Source organism: Electrona antarctica (genome assembly GCF_951216825.1).
Source record: "Electrona antarctica genome assembly, chromosome: 14".
NCBI lineage: Eukaryota > Metazoa > Chordata > Actinopteri > Myctophiformes > Myctophidae > Electrona > Electrona antarctica.
The window spans coordinates 38,541,558-38,559,152 of NC_136795.1; the positions used below are offsets into that span (position 1 = coordinate 38,541,558).

The window sequence follows — 17,595 nt, forward strand, 5'->3', positions numbered from 1 at the left end:
GGAAACGGTAAGGATCTACATCCCATCATCTGGAGGGGCACGCAGTGTTGTGAATGGCTACATCTCCGTCCGTCAGCGGCTGCTTGGCAACAAAGGAGCCAATCACAGCGCAGAGGGACCCGTTGGAGACTGGGATCTATTCTGCTTTGCCAGTTGATGGTTGCTGCTGATCCGGTCTCAACCGTCTCATACAGCCTGCGGATACGGAAATGGTGTGTACACGTTGTGTGTGTGTGTGTGTGTGTGTGTGTGTGTGTGTGTGTGTGTGTGTGTGTGTGTGTGTGTGTGTGTGTGTGTGTGTGTGTGTGCGCGTGTGCGTGTGCGTGTGCGTGTGTGTGTGTGTGTGCTCCAGACAGAGCACTGAACGTCTGTCTGTCTGTCTGTCTGTCTGTGCCCAATTTAATGCCCACTGTGTGTGTGTGTGTGTGTGTGTGTGTGCTCCAGACAGAGCACTGAACGTCTGTCTGTCTGTCTGTCTGTTGTCTGTCTGTCTGTGCCCAATTTAATGCCCACTGCCCAGCATATTGATCATATAATATGGATGGAGAATCAGATTGATTGATTTCTTGATAGATACTTTATTAACAGTTTGTAAATCGTACAGTGGTATGATTTTACAATGATTGAATTCAATGCCTAAAGGTCAGTAAAGACCGAAAGCTTCAAATAAATACATTGATTGTGCATGTGCACAGATCTGAGTGTGCGGAGCTTCCCTTTATTTTTTCAACGCACCCACAGTAAAAGCCCTATAGGGTCGTCTTGTTTCTCTGTAGCCTATCTATCTGTCTGTAACCTCTAAGTCTGTAACCCTTTTATGCCCATGAATGTATAGAACCCTGACAGACAGGCTATACTCTATAGGCTACTGATGTCATAGATCGGCTTCAAGGACTGCATTTAAGGACGACTCGCGACTGTTTTGGGGTGAGCATTCCGACCCATGTTAAGTCCATACATTAAATAACTAATTCAAACATTAAGGTCATTCAGCCAAACTATCAAAAGCAGGGGCATGTTTTCAATGAGTCTAATGTGGTAAATGTGGAGGCTTAAAATGAATATCAAATATCTAAATGTTGAAGCAGCTTAAAAACTTGGGGTGCACACAAAAGTCTGAATATGACCCCAGAAATGTTTCAGTGAACTTGCATCAACTTGCATGCTGCGTTGATAGTAAAGCACAAACATTTGGCACGTGACCATAATACTGTCCATTTTGATGCTGAACTACCAAAACAAAATGTATCATTTTATTTTGCTGTAGGCTATCTGTTGCTCTAAGTCTAAAGTGTATTGACGGAGCCCTATTACCCTTAAGCCGAATCACTGACAATTGTGCTCTGAAAGCATAAATCCGTTTGCCCTACCAAGACACGTTTTGAGAGAGGCATAGAATTGTCTGTTGACAAGTAGACATTTGACAGGAAAGACTTCATGAAAAGACGTCTCGAGGCTAGGTTTTGTCAGCTCATCCTGACTTTGTCTAATTAGGCTATCCTCTTTTTCCACAGACGGGTGTCAGGATATTCCTGTCTGCCCATCCTGGAGCTTCCCTTATGCCTGCGCCCTGCGGTCAGACACCAAAAATAATGATATCAAACTCCACGGGCAAATGAGATTGGAAATAACCAATCACTGTACAGCGATTGGTAAAGGAATTCGTAAAGGAAGGAGACAGTTTGTGAGTGTTTGTGAAGTTGTCTGTTATACACACTATGACTCTGTCTGTCACTCTGTCAATGAATAGTGTGTGAAAGAAGCATGATTTGATTTCCCATAAGTACGTGTGAAAAAAACGTAACAATGGCTCCTTGGTGATGTTAGATGAGAGAGAATCATCCCGAGGCGCTGCCTGCCTGGCTGGCACCCATACAAAACCACATCTCAATCGGTTTTCCCCAACCGAGCCCCACAGGCCACAAAGTCACGAATATCGGAATCTGCGAGACCGTTTGTTAGTGGCGTCAATGCAAGTGTCAATTTGTGTGCGTAGTGCAGTTATTATGAGCTCCTGTTCATCAACGGCAGCTGTTTTTGTTTACCTCGTTCGTCTCACATGATGGCCAAGAAGACAGTTTACTGTGTCTTTCTGCGTGATGATGCTTGAGTTGATGGTTGTCTCTTCAGGCTAAATGCTTCTCAGCAGCAGAGGCCCCTTTTCACTCGATCCACCCCTACATGTCAGAAACCACGAGATCCGTTCATGCCACTTCTTGCTCTCGCTGCTCGCTCGCCATTTTTGGTTGTCATAACACTTCCTCGGGGCAGCTGTTGGATGTGAGCACCACAGATTGAACCTGTTGCTCAGAATAGAAAAGGAGCAGAGGGAAAGTAGAGCTATAGGGGGCCCCCACAAGCCCCCTCGGCGCTTTATATGGGGTGTATTTATCTCTCTGCCAAGGTCATGGGGTTCGCCGTGTCTGTCCATTATCTTTCAGCCCTGGAGAAAGGATGAGCTGAGCTTACCGGTCTTCTCCCCAGCATGCACACCTGAGCACCACAGGCACATACTGGGATCCAGACACCAGGTGTGTGGAGCACTCCAGCTGACCAAAAGAGATCACACAACGTTTGCCATGTGTCTTGTTTGGTGTTTTGAGTTCTTAGTTTTGAACATCCAACTTTGTTATCTCTAATTTCAATGGGCCCTATATGCACACACGCCGATAACAAGACGCCATTTTGGAAAGAACTTCGACCCCTTCCCTACTTCCTTCACAGGTGTTGCCCATGATACTAATGCAGGCTCTGTTCAATTCTAGTCAAACATTGTCAGTGTGCTGCTATTGTGCGTGTTGGCTCACTGGAAACACTCTGCTAGTGTCCTTGAGTGGTTTCCAAATGGCCTCGTACAGGTCTGTAACTTAGTATCAAGTAAGTAGGGAAGGGGCCCGGAAGTAGGAAGAGTTATTATATGTGCATAGAGCCTATTGTTGTGCTAAAGAATAACTTGTATGAAGCCGTAGAGATGTTCAAGGCTGCGTGTGCGGCCACTTTGGAGGTTCGTCAAGAAGAATACCATGTCTTGATGCCAGGCGGCTCGGCCCCTGGCCCGTGGGGGCCCTCCAGAAGTTGTTTCCTGTAACTAGAGCGAAATTAGTGCTGGATCAGTCTCCCTCTCCTGGTTAGACATCATGGCAGCAGGGTTAGCTAGAAGAAGAAAGCCCTCACTGTATTAAAGGATTTGACCCCCACCCCCATACCTTGGTTTAATTCCTGCAAGGAAAATGATATGTTATTAAATCACTTAAATATGATGTCCATAATGATGCCTCATTGTATATTCATTATATTGCTACAATCATTGTCTATGAAAGACACAATTAAGAGGCCTATTATGAGAAGCGAGATTGCGCCCCGGGGCTAGCAATGTTTGGATACCAATCATTGTTTGAAGGCACGGTGATCTTCTCGTTCATCCCCCCGGGGGGAAGATGATGCACTTGTCTTTGAAGCTATGATGAGAGGCTGAATGAAAGCAAACGAGGACCTGTCAGAGAAGACGGCAGAAATTCATAAGCTCCCATGCATGTGTCTGAAGAGCCTTTGGACAGTCTCTGGAGGGGCCACTCTGGACTGGAGAGTGTGTAATCATTGTCTTGAGTATAGGTGAGTTCCTATACAATGGGTTGAAGTGAAATTCATTTAAATCAAAATTGTAATCTCATTTCCTTCCCTGGTCTGTGTATTCTGACATTAAAGCCTATATGGATTATGCCTCTATATGTCCTTGTGCACACACACACACAAACACACACACACACACACACACACACACACACACAAACATGTGCACATGCATTGCCTCGTGGCCATACCACCTGTGAGAGAGGTGACACTCAAGACCTCTGAGCGTGAAGATGAGCGATTGTGTCCACCCTTGCGGTTGGATGACATGCTGTCTCCCAGATCACCCAGGGTGGGAACATAAACAGCAACATCATGGCACAGAGAGAGAGAGAGAGAGAGAGCGCTCCACTGTGGGCGTCCTCTGACGGGAGCCGTCACAGTGACTTGACAGGCTGCTTCCTGCCCACGCAGCAGGGACTCAAGCTCACTCTCACCATAGACTCATACGTGTCAGTTAGCCATAGCTTGTCTGTGGTTTTGGGGAGTTCAAAAGGTGGGTAAGAATGATAGACCTAGAGACGAATACGATAATGATGATGATGCTTTAATAGATAATTATGGAACGATCTTAGGCTGGAAAAAGGGCAAGACGGGACAACATAACATGTAGTAGCTATAGAGATGATGACAAACAATCACAGACGACATGGGTTGGGGCGGCAGCTCGTGGCTCTGGAGGAATAGGCTGTGTGGGAACCGACTGGAGCGCTCCCTGTTCGGTCCTCCTGCCAACGTGTCCAAGTGTCCTTGAGCAAAGTGGTTCCCAAAGTGGGGTCCGCGGACCCCCAGGGGTCCCCAGCTAAATGATAGTTAGGAACCAAAATGGACCCTTATGGGTCTGTAACTCTGAGAGTGATTATACACTCTCAGAGTATAGAATAATATGAATTGGGGCTCCCAGAGATATAAAATGCCATTACATGGGGGTCCGTAGACTAATTCAGGTCAAACTGGGGGTCCTTGAAATGAAAATGGTTGAAAATCACTGCTAGAACCGTGAAAATCTTCTCTTATGGGGGGTCCTTGGCATATATTTTCAAATGGGGCGTCCACGGGCTGATGCTGAGTGTCAATTTGGCGGTCCTTGACATGAAAAGGTTTGGGAACCACTGCACTATACTGTACGAGCAGGCTGATGCCGTGCACAGTTGCCTCTGTCTGACATGGGTGTGGGAATGCATCCACCCATGTACTGTATAAAGAGCTTTGAGTGAGTGGTAAACACAATTTACCAAAAGTTCCAGACTTATTTTTTTTGGGAAATGTCATGTGTTGCGAGAACATTGAGCTCTGCCTCTTATCTCTGTTTTTCCTTTATTGGACATTGTTGATCTCAGAAAGTTTTTGTTTTGCTTGAAATGGAGGTCAGCTGCGTGCGTGCGTGCGTGCGTGCGTGCGTGCGTGCGAGCGTGCGTGCGTGCGTGCGTGCGTGCGTGCGTGCGTGCATACATAGCTGAGAGAAGAGGAGAGAGAGGAATGCCATACATTGAATAGCAGGGGGAGTCAGTCGAGGAGTTGTACGGGGTCTTATCGTGTCCTATCGCAGTAGCTAGTAGCTACTGTGCGATCCCAGTGTTAACGCTGCAGGTGTTCTCTCTAGCAATGTCAAAACTCATGGGAACAGACTCAAACTCCAGACTCCCCCAGCATTTTCCCAGTAGGAGAGGATAGCTGGGGCCCTGATGTGGACTGGTTGAGCAGATATGTCTGTTGGGGTGTACTTACTTCTGTGTGAAATTAATTCACAAAACCACTACGATGCCATATCTATTATTCTTTATCTGTCTCATAATTGTTGATCTCGGCTGTTTCTCCAGGCACTCATGCAGCTCATGTTCGTCCCCTTTAACCAACTGCGCTCTCCCTTCAGGTCGCGTGCATCTATCCATCTTCTGACCCGTTCTGTCGTCCATCACGGCTACTGTGCCAGTCCTTCACGCCCCAAATAAGTCATCCCAGAAATGTTGACGCCATTCGCCAACTCGGTTGATGCACTAGTATACGTACACATGCGCACGCAGTATCCTCCACATGTGCAGCCCCGCACACCACCATCACCCATTTCTAAAACCCCTTACCCCCATTCCCCCCCACCTCAGAAGAGCCCCCTCCTCCCCAGTAGAGGTATGCACTCAGCCTTGTCATAGCTCGAGGCAGTGCATGTTCTTGTTGTGGGTTGAGCAATTGCATTAGTCATTTCACATTCCAAATTCCTACCACATGCCGTATTCTCATCTCTCTCTCTCTCTCTCTCTCTCTCTCATCTCTCTCTCTCTCTCTCTCTCCCTCTCCCTCTCTCTGTCCTTTTCCTTGCTTACCTGTGCACCCATTACACTTTTCTGCGCAGCTAATTCAGGTGTGGCAATTAGGACCAATACTGAAGCCAACTTGTATTCATCCTCTCTTCAGAGGCAAATGTTGTGTTTAGGCATAGAGGTCTTTACCTCACGTGTTACAATTAGAGAATTGCATCCTAATGTGTCCTTGAGTAAGGTACGCAACATAGCATTCTACGCCTCAGTTAACATCCACTGTACTTTCACAAAATGAGTAATGTATAAACCTGGAAGCTATGAGTTGCTCTGGGTAACACCTTTCGCTAGGCAACTCAAGTATGATACATAATATATCAAAATGTCCCAGCCTTGGTATAAATAAGCCTATTCATCTTGATCCATCAGGGCCATGGCACATCGATACAGGCCAGCCCAGCATAGTCACCTATTCCTGAACCTTGCCAACACAGACACAAGAGATAGTGTTACTGCCAGCATCACCCAACATTATGCCTGTCACTCACGGCGTGTGTTAGGGTGACAGTGAGGACTTTGAGCACACCCTGCACTGTGAGCCACTGTAGCCCACACACACACACACACACACACACACACACACACACACACACACCCGCACAGGACTATACTGACAACAAATACATGCTCTCATATCACTCTCATTGAACTGACCGCAGGTGTGCATATGACAAGAACACACACACACACACACACACACACACACACACACACACACACACACACACACACACACACACACACACACACACATTATGCAAAATATACTCTCTCTGCCCCCACCTGTCTCTACATGGCACTCATACATGTGCACGCACGACACACACACACACATACACACAGATAGACACAGACACAAACATAAACATGCAGAGGGTTACATGTTGCCTCCCTCCCTCCCTCGGACACCTCCTCCCACCCCACTCTGAGCAGCCAGTCTCCCCCCTGGGGGCTTGTGCGTGAGAATCCGACTGTGGACTCAGCAGCCCTCATCACGGCGCCCCCTCCGCTCGGGGTGGAGGGGGAAATGAAGGCTTTAGAAGTTCATTATAAAACAACAGCGAGCAGCAGCAGGGGATATCCCCCCTGGGGCCTCCTGGCTATCCCTTCTTCATCCCCTGCATCTCCATCTTCTCCATCTTCTTATTTCTCAATGAATCGCAAAGCGACTCGGACGGTCCTTATTTGTGCCAGTAGCCATCAGGCTCTACAACCAAGCCTGCCCCCCCCCCCCCCTTATGTACTGTTCTGTTCTTGGATTACTGACTTTTTTTTTTAAACAATTGTTTTTTTATTCATAAGAAAAACAATTACCCTATTGGCCTGAATGGAAATATCCTAAAAAGCGGGGTGGTATTATAATCGGGGACTAGACTATTTGACATTCAATGTTCTTTTTCCACAAATGAGTCTTGAAAAATGGGGGTCGTCTTATAATCAGAGTCTTCTTATATTCGGGACAATGTGATTTGTAGTCTGGCATTATGAATGAACAAAGAAAAGAAACACAAACACAAACAAACAAACAAACAAACAAACAGTATCCCAAATTGTTCCAATTTTCTTTCCAAGACTTTTTGAGATTTATTATTTATACTATTTTCAAATATCCGATATAGCTTTAAAGTGGTTACACATATTGTGGTGCTAGCTGGGGGCCCCCTTTAACACCTTCAAGGATCCCTAGGGGTCCAAAGACCCTACTTTGAGATCCACTGTACTACAGAAGCATGACAGAAGCATGTCATTTTATCCAGATACCCACTGTATACACGCAGCACATCTAAAGTCTTCGTTGTTGATAGTTATATGCATCAATATATTAAATGGTGATACATATTTGTACATTTTCACTGGTGATGAATTTATACTTACTTATTTACTGATAGAATTTACCATGTACCAATGTCTGTTGTCAGACTAATTCATTGTGGGCTCGAGTAGCGAGCCCACAATGAATAGAGATCAGGAACAGTATTTTCTAGTTTTATTTAATATGATCCCTCTCTCTACTCTTGCCTGTATCTATCCTGTGTTATATACACTGCTGCTATGCCAACTGAATTTAATTTCATGTATTCTTTATTTGCCTTTATTAACAGCACAGTGGAGAGAGGCACAAAATGGAGAGATTTTTTTTAAATGTTTTTTTTGTGGCTTTTGCCTTTATTTTATATGTTTTATGGAGGGACAGACAGTAGGCTGACAGGAAATGGGGAGAGAGATGGGGGGAAGACATGCAGTGAAGGCTGTCGGGATCGGGAGTCGAACCCGCGGCACACTGCCAGACTGGATTACCAGCCAAGGTGCCTGGACCATTGAGCCATGGCCCAGGCCAAACAATGTGGAGAGATTTTAATGTAGGGGGACGACATTCATAAATGGTCCGGTCAGACATCGAACCCAGGACTTTCTGTTCAGAGCATTGCGCCAACCCTGACCATTCGGCTATCGGTTCACCCATCTTATCCCATCTTATTCTTATCTTATCTATCAGCTTCCATCCTGCTCTCAGTGGCACACTCCTCACAAATCAGTCCTCAGCTGATTGCTAACACCAAGTACCAAATGACTGATATTGAATTAGTGTAGAGGCACATCGTATCAGCCTTGTTATGCCCTAAGGGCATAAAAAGGCGCATATGATGTAATTCATCGTCCTTAGTATTAAACTGTCCAGTTAACATTAGATATTCGATATTCATGGACTAAGATGGGATCTATGCATATGCAAAAACAAAGGGTTGAAGAAACAGATGGCCTTTGTATTTATGTTAAATTATGGGATGGACAATGGTGTGTACTGAGTTTACAAGTGCCATGAATCTCACTCAAGATATGCAGCATAATGCTATGTAATGTAAAGTGCTTTGGAAGCAGTACTTTGTTCTATCCACGACATTCCTTTAGGAAACGATTATCCTCAAAAGAACAGGGGATAGCCATATACCTCCTATGAAACATAAAGTATGTTTATCACTCCACCGTACCAAATCTGTAAGGCTGTTAAACTTATGAGTTGTGTCTCAATTTCAATTTCCTTGTACCATACCGGTCTGTATTCCATAGTCGCCCTAGGGCTAGAGAGTGTGTGTATAGAGTGTGTAAAGTGACATTAATGTCGTCACAACAGGGAACTAAACTTTACCTCTGTAAATAGTTAACCACTTAAGCTCTATTACATGCTTTGTTGTATGGAGATGTTATGCACATTTTTGTGATATACCCTAAATAGGCACACCACGATGAAAGTGGTTAATTGGGGTCAAATGCTCTATATTTTTTTGTAGACAACATTCTTCAAGATCATCATCCTCCCTGTCATCATAACCATTATCATTGTCATCATGCTTAGTGTGCTGGCCAGAGGCAGAACACCTGTGTGTGTGTGTGTGTGTGTGTGAGTGCGTGTGCGTGCGTGCGTGCGTGCGTGCGTTACTGGGCGGTTGAGGGTGATGCAGTGAGCCCACGACCACAGTCCTTTCAGATGAAAAGGAGGGCGGGGCAGTGTGATTAGGAAGTGGTTTGCCCACATAGATAGATTGAGAGTCGAGAGCAGTTCCAGGCAGACAGGTGCACAGCTGCTGTGGCCTTCTCGTTGCGTGCATACTGTGTGGCTGTAAAACCCTGAGTCTTAATGTAACCCTTGGGAGTGAACAGATGGAGCCAAATGGACCCTTAAGGGTTGTTTAATTTGGTCCTGTTGGTTCCATTTCTACACTCTCAAGAGTTACAGTAAACTCAGACAAGCAATTGATGTGGAAAGGATGAGGAAAAACAACCAGCTAAACAAGTGACGACAAACATGTACAATAGTTCTTACAAATGTACGTTCATTTATTTATCTTAATTATTTTAAATAATAATGTAATGAAACAAGAGACATATACATATATATATATATATATGAAATGTAGGGTTATATTAACAACAATTGTACAATTATAAAATGTGAACTTGTATGACTGATGCAAAGGAAAGTACAGCTATTTGCAAAGGAAATATAAACTCAATAATTGCCCGACGACGATGTGAGGTAGAAAAATCAGATTCCACATTGTCACATACATACTTGGAGCCCTGATATGAGTTATAGTCATATTATATTATACATGAATACAACTCAGTATCATGCAAAGGAAACATAAATGGCCCATAGAATAAAGCCCTTGGGGTAGACATGCACCTTTGACCTGCACTCATGCAGTAAATACTACCATTTTCTCTGATTGGTGATTGGGAAAATTAGGAACAAGATTGGCCCATTTTTAGAACAAAGATGTGCCTAAATTAGACTTTTAAAAGCGTATGGTTTGGTTAAGCCATTCTGGACATGAAAGCATACATGCACACATGCCTCTCTTTATAAATCTAAATAAAAACAGTAAGTAAGAGTAGAGGGTTGGTATGTCCAGCAATAAACCTGTTTTTCTTTTAAAGTGTTTGTTTGGTGTTTGCCACACTGTTAATACATATTCCCCTTTTTCTCTATTGAGAACACATTAGGCTACGTGCAGAGATTTCCATAGACATTTCCATAAGAGCAACTGAAACCCAGGTTGTTTCTTTTCACAATAACCCTGCTCATGCTCGTGGCTACCATGCATATCAGCGACATCAGCAATTTCTCTTGTTGCTTCCAGTGATTTTATGAACAACATTGAAAAAAAAAAAAAGTATTAAAAGGTATTTATCTAACCTCTAAGCTTAATAATTAAGACCATCTTAAGTGCTTTTTATACAAATAAATGCACTCGTATGCTGCTCCACAGCAGAAAAACACAGCAGTCAGAAAGACAGACAGGAGATGTTCCAGATTCCTTTAAGGCCCTTTTAACCTTACAAGGCAAGACACTCAATTTCAAGAACTTTAAAAGTATAAAGCAGCAGTTAAGACAGATATCATCTTAATAGATACAATAAATAGACAAATGGAAAGAACCAATGAAATTACAACGCATCAAGGTTACTGTCTGTCAGAGCTCCCCACAGATGGGATTGACATAATAATGCTGGAGATATCCAGTCCTGTCCAGTACCTGTTTTAAGAGCTCATCCCAGAGGGCAACCTTTACCCTCTTTCCCACAAGTGAGGTATCCCCCCCCAGTGCATTCAGAAAAAGAGTGGTTTTCAAACATTCCTCACCCAAGCGACTATGAAAGTTTGGTGATAATTACCAAATAACCGGCAACATTAAAACCATTGGGATTTTGTGTGATTCCCAAAATAACGCTCCCCAAAATTGGATGGTGGAATGGCATCTGTAAAGACATGCCCAAAATGTGAATGAAATCCGTCAAGAGTAATGTCTGTAAGAGATTGCAGTTCAACATGTCACAGGGCAGGTCTAGTGTGGAAAGAGACAGATGATCAAATTCCTCTCTCAAATTCATTCACTTATTACGGGAATGTCCTTTTCTAATAAGTCCTTACATTGCTCCCTACATGTATTTCCTCTTCCGTCTAGTCATTCACATGTGTCTCTCTCTTAGGTTTTCTTGCAGGTGTAGACCTCTTCCTCCCGGACACAGGTCTGACACTCCACGTGGCAGCACCAGCGCACCTGGCAGTGGCAAGAGAGGGTGGTGAGGCGCATGGCCGTGTTGTAGCCGCGCCCGCAGCACATGCTATGGCAGCTAGTGTCCTTGGCGCACGTTCGGCCGGCCGTGCCCGGGGAATAGCGGGAGGGCCTGCAGAAGCTCGGGGAGTCCTCCAGGAAGACCATGTCGGTGTTGCGGAGGTTCTGGCCGTGCCGGCGGGACCCCGCCAGCTCCGTCTCGCCGGTGGCCGCGTTGGTGACGCTCAGCACCCGCACCGCGTTGTCGTAGCGGAACTTGAGCAGCCGCCCGGTGTCGTGGAAGGGGGACAGCTGCTTCCAGCAGGTCCGCACGGCGCAGGAGCCGGAGACGCCGTGACACTTGCAGGTGGTCTTCAGCCCGCTCTTCACCGCCTGAGAGTGGAAGGGAAGAAAATGACACAGGAGGGGAAACAGGGGAAGAAATGTCAGGTTTCTCAGACTGATTCATTGCCTTGGCCTCTTATCTCGGGGGCCTATCTCTAAGTCGAGAGAACCTGTTTCCTGCAAGGAGGGGGGGGGGGGGGGGGGGTCTTGCACGGTAGCGAGTTAAGGTTGGATGGTGGTGGTTAGCAAGTGGCTCATTGTAAATGTTTCAGGTAATGGATTGCGGGGGACGGCTCATCATGTCATATTTCATTTACCTAACATCGCTCACTTGGACAATAACGCCTGCGGAGTCGTTTTTCTCAATGTGTTGAAACTAGCTCTTTCTGTCTGGTTCTCTCCTGTCTCCCCTCTCTGAAGCCCGAGGCACAGGTGACAAAACAGCACAGACAGAGGAATCTCTCCACCCTGTTCTCTGTGCATGCCTGATCACGGAACAACCATCGATAAGTATTTAAGAAAGAAAAGTGCCAATGGGTGATGGTGTCCCACGTTTCTCTGCAGTTAATGGTTCAGTGTTTGATAGTTGGTGATGGGTGCTCAACCAACGAGCCACAGAGCTCCTGACTTGTGGGGCCAGATACAGGTCATTGTGGCATGGGGGGTTGGTGTGGTGGGAGGAGGGGCCCAGGGCCTACTTTTGGGTTGAAGAGTTCTGCTCAATTCCGCCCTTTGCAGGTATGAACGCCCTGGAGGGGGGGGGGGGGTCTTCGTTTTTTTGTTAACGCGAAGTCTCCTGGTCTCTCCCGTAGGCCACAGCGATGCAAGGTGAGGAAAACGTTTAACTCAGCAAAGATCAGATAAGATAGGTGCCTTTTAGTTCATCCTGCGTTTGTTTTTGTTTTGTTTTTCTGTGTTTGGTCTCTCTCTCCTAGTCTCTGCCTCCTCTGGTGTGCGGGGTACAGGGCCCGGAGCCCCGGGGCCTGCTATTTTGAAGCTCCACAGTAGTGGTTATGAACATTATGTGGATTTATCACTGCAGCAACACAGTGATCCCGTAGGTGGAAAAAATGCTCGCTCGTATATTAAAAGAGGCCACAGTTATAATCGTTCTCCCTGACGTGAGACCTTTAATTTTGTGTAGGCCTGCACAGCAAGCTTTATCATGCCTGAGAACACCTGGCTCCCACCGTCTCACAGTCGCCCCGTCTCCCTGTCTCCCTGCGCCTTCTCACCCACCGCTGCCTTCTGTGCGCACCAAGGCCAATGACTGAGGGAGCGCGATGGGGGAGTCAATCTGGCTGGCACTGGGCAAAATATGCAGGTGAGGATAGCTGTGCTATTCCCTTTCACAGTGCAAGAGTGTGACAGAGGAATAATTGTATAGAGTCAAATTGTAGCCTAACTAATTGAGCTAAGTGGGGCCCTGGTGCGTCCTATGTTTATGATGCCTTGGGCTTGGGAGGTGACGTGAGAGTAGTACATACATACATGTACACAACATGAGGCTCCATAGCTACCATAATATTTCACATTTCCACCCTATAGACCAGTTTTTCTTTTTACGTCAAGGATCCCCAAACAATTATATGCATTAATTGGACAGATTTTGCTGAAAAGGGACTGAAAAGATTTTCAAGATTGTTTGATATTATAAATAGCAGATCTACAAGCATGCAACACGCGCTGTGAGCTTGTAGATCCGCTATTTTCAAATAGCCAATGCTATATTAAATAGCCCCCCAGGGGTTCTTGAGGGTGTTCCAGGGGGTCCCCAGACCCCACTTTGAGAACCACTGCCGTATAGACTTTGTTTGTGTTCATCCACAGACACTCACTCGAACTCCGACGTTGATGTTGTGTCCATCAATCTGTGCCCTCAGGTCTTTGCTGACCCTCTTTTGCCCCAGGAACTTCTTGAGGAACTTGGTGCTATATTTCAGGTTGTCGCCACAGACCCCCCACTGCCACGCTTCTCGATGCTGCAGTCCAGGGGAGTCGTCACACGTGCACCTCTCCATCCGGCCCGAGCTGCAGGCTTTGGCTAGTGCGTGAGACAATGCAGCTGAGGACACTGCCAGTAGGAAAGCAGTCTCCTTAAACCCTGGGAAAGAATGAATGAAGAATTAGCTTTTTTTTTAATAGGCTGTGCATGGTTTGTTTTTAACAAAGCCGTAAAAAAGGCTCTCTGGACCCAAGGACTGAAAATGTTTCTTATTCAACAATGAAATATAGTGTTTGCAATGTTGCCACTTGCCAGTGAATGTTCACGTTAGTTGTTTTAAGCCCTTGAAAATGGGGGGTCTCATAACAACAACAACTTATTAATGAATTTTAGAATTACAAAGTTATGTAATGATTCTCTCTCCAACCTTTTCCTTGTGGTCATGCACTGTTATTTGCTTACCCCAGAGAGCTATCGCCAGGGTATATTTTGATCCAATTAATTATTATTTTGACTAGGAAGGATTTTCCCAGATGAAAGAGTGTAATCACACCACCCTTTTCCTCTGGGAATGGGCGCTTTCCCCGCGAGATAAAAATAACCGACGTAGCTTGTGTGCTGTGCTCCACCACCGCACCGGATTCCTTGGCTCTCTAGTCCCTCATTACTTGGATGCTGACCTGTTCATGTTCTCCCCGCATGCTTGATATCCATATGCATAAGTACTTGAGAATTCTGAAGCGCTTTATGTGGCTGATGAACCTGCAGGAACTTGAGCTATACGTGATGATTTATTAGAGTCTAAACTTTTTTTTTTTCATATGTAAGCTATCAACTGGCACGCTTCCAAACCGCGTGCTTATCTTAAGTATAGAAGGTTTCAGTAAAGCACAGGGCTATTGTTCTATATCCAAAGGAATGGTTTCATCTATTGTGGGAGGAATTGTTCAAGTATAGAAAGTAGACCCTATTAGTCTCTCCGAAAAAATAATAAACAACATGAATTTAAAAGGGAAACAACTTAAAGTGATGCAGTTTGACCACTATACCCAACCCCTCCCCCTCTCCTTTCTTTCTTTCTTTCTTTCTTTCTTGCTCTTGGTTGTCTCTATTAATTCCATTTGCACTATCAACACTATATACATTATCATTATCATCTGACTGGGCCGGGGTCACACACACACACACACACACACACACACACACACACACACACACATACACACACACACACACACACACACATGATTTAGTGGGGCTCACCAGATGACAGTAAAGTCACACATTAAGGACTTTAAAGCCCTTTTTAATACATTAAATCAAATATACCGGTATATATTAATGAAAAACATACCAAACTATATAAAAAAAACATTTGAAATAATATAAGAAAATAGCCGATCTACAAACTCCCACTCCTAAGTACCCAGTTCTATGATTATTTTGGGGGGACGGGCCCCAGTTCAATTATGATTATTTTGGGGGGACGGGCCCCAGTTCAATTATGATTATTTTGGGGGGACGGGCCCCAGTTCAATTATGATTATTTTGGGGGGACGGGCCCCAGTTCAATTATGATTATTTTGGGGGGACGGGCCCCAGTTCAATTATGATTATTTTGGGGGGATCTCGGCCTGAAAAGGCTGAGAACCGCTGGTCTATATATTCCCACATTAGCACTGGAAAGTAACTAGTCTAAGTACATTTACTTAAGTAGGCTACAATTTTGGAGCATTTGCACTTTACTTCCAATATAATGTTACTTCTACTCCACTACATCTTGGATCCATTTATTTGAAAACTTTAGTTATATAGTTACTTTGTAGATTTTGATTATTAGTACAAAGCACTTCAGCAACATTTCGTCCATTTGGAAATAGCAGATCTACAAGCTCACAATGCATCACGATTCAACGCATTGTGGGCTTGTAGATCTGCTATTTTCAAATGATTTTTTTTTCAAAAAATCAAAACTCATGAAAAGGGACACTTTTACTTTTACTTTTTGCTACTTTAAGTACATTTTGATGCCAATACTTTTACTCAAGTAAATTTTGAATCTCAGACTTTTGCTTGTAGCCTATTTCTACATTGCAGATTTGCAGTAGGCCTATTGATTGATAATTTTACTTAAGTAAAAATGTGAGTAATGTTTCCACCACTGAGAACCACGTGGTGTGTATATATTCACACAAATAGCTTTACCTCTTTTCAGAAGACTTCCGCGGCCGTCCAGGCTGCAGTTCCAGCGCTCGTTTCTAAACTGATAGCGACACTCCAGAAGGCTCAGGCGCACTGACTCGCGCAGCGTCTCAGCTAAGCCCGGCTCCCGTCGACACAGTCTCTTCTGCCGTCGAGTCAGAGTCATCTGCTCGCATTGCTTCAGGTGAGCCTTGCCCGTTGGAGAATCACTCGAGTATGGGCCTGGTAAGAACACCAAGGGTTCTCGACCTGTCAGCCTGATGAAGAAGAAAGCACATTAAAGACAAGTAAGGTGCTGCTGCATGGTCAGAGTTATATGCGCAATTACGCAATTACATTCATTTTAACTATGGGATTTTATAAGAGTAAATTATCCAAAATATTAAGATATTGTCCCTTTCAAGTTTCATGTGAATTCATACAAGGAAAATGAAAAGCTAGAATAATGTTTCACGCGCGATATCGGCATCTGTAAATAACATAGCTATATAGAAATTGGCCATTGTGGGCCTCATCTATTGAATGCATTATTTGAAACGGTATAGGCCTATACAGTCCACAGGGTAATTCATTACAATTAAATATATATTAATATGTAAATAACCGGCAATCCGCAATTCAAAACAATACAGCAATGAGCCTCAGAATTTAAAGCAAGCTACACATGGCACACTGTTGAGAGATAGCCTATCAGTGACATGGTTAGCCTATCATCATATCACACTTTGCACGAGTCAACATTTGCAGTTCATAATGTCAATAAACCGTAAGATAAAATATGAGTGTGCCGTGTGCGTAATTACGCGTGCATGCGTAATTTGGTAAGAGGACAGTTCTTTGATGAATTGAGTATACTGTAGCTTTGCATGAAGGACCCCAATGGAAACAAGACACTTTGGGTTTAAATCCTCTTAGCAGACCTTGTATTGAACTGTATACTTTCTTGTGCTTTTTTATGCACACTGTTAATAAAGTATTCAATCAGTCAATCAAACAAACAAACAGGCCTATTTAATATTCTTGTATTTCTAGTCCTCAGTCTCTAAGCAATAGCCTATGCGGTTGAAAAAATATATAGAAAAGTGTCTGACCCGAAATAAGCTGCGGTGTGCGAGAGAAGGATGCTGAGTGCAACGAGTCGCAGTAGGCAGGCGGTCCCTGGGAGCCTGGAGCACATGATGACGGGCTGGCGATGCTCTTCATCTCGCTGATTCTGCACGGAGGGAGAAAGTTGGTGCCGTCTGCTCGGCGCGCCGCTTTAAGTGGCCCACACATGCACACAAACTTCCAATGCACTGCGACATGCAGATCTGCAGGCGCGCTCCCTCCGCGCAGAGGCAAGGCCTTTGGGGAGCTCATCATCTGCTGCCGCACGCTCATTGGATTCTCTGAAGATCTCTCTGTCCCTCCCACTGTAGCGCCACCCAAGTGGAATGGCAGGTAGGCCGAGAGACGGTGTTTACGGTTACCTGGGCTTTTTTATTGGAGGTCCAGTGGTTATCTGTGCAGCATCCTTCGTCCTTTAACGTTATATTCTTCACACAGTTGATCACAAACTGCAACAATCCCATTATTCGTGTATACAGTTTGCATTTGTGGA

At 44.8% G+C, this 17,595-nt stretch overlaps 1 protein-coding gene across 1 annotated transcript; it reads right to left on the reverse strand.

The window, feature by feature from the left end:
• Positions 1-9,867: 9,867 nt before the first annotated feature.
• On the reverse strand, positions 9,868-17,268 carry wnt9b (wingless-type MMTV integration site family, member 9B). Its single transcript, XM_079520323.1, has 4 exons — positions 17,087-17,268; positions 15,999-16,252; positions 13,687-13,952; positions 9,868-11,896 (listed from the first exon to the last, which is right to left on the reverse strand). Exons 1-4 carry the CDS (start codon positions 17,170-17,172, stop codon positions 11,435-11,437), a joined length of 1,068 nt encoding a protein of 355 aa, XP_079376449.1. The 5' UTR covers positions 17,173-17,268; the 3' UTR covers positions 9,868-11,434.
• Positions 17,269-17,595: the final 327 nt, after the last annotated feature.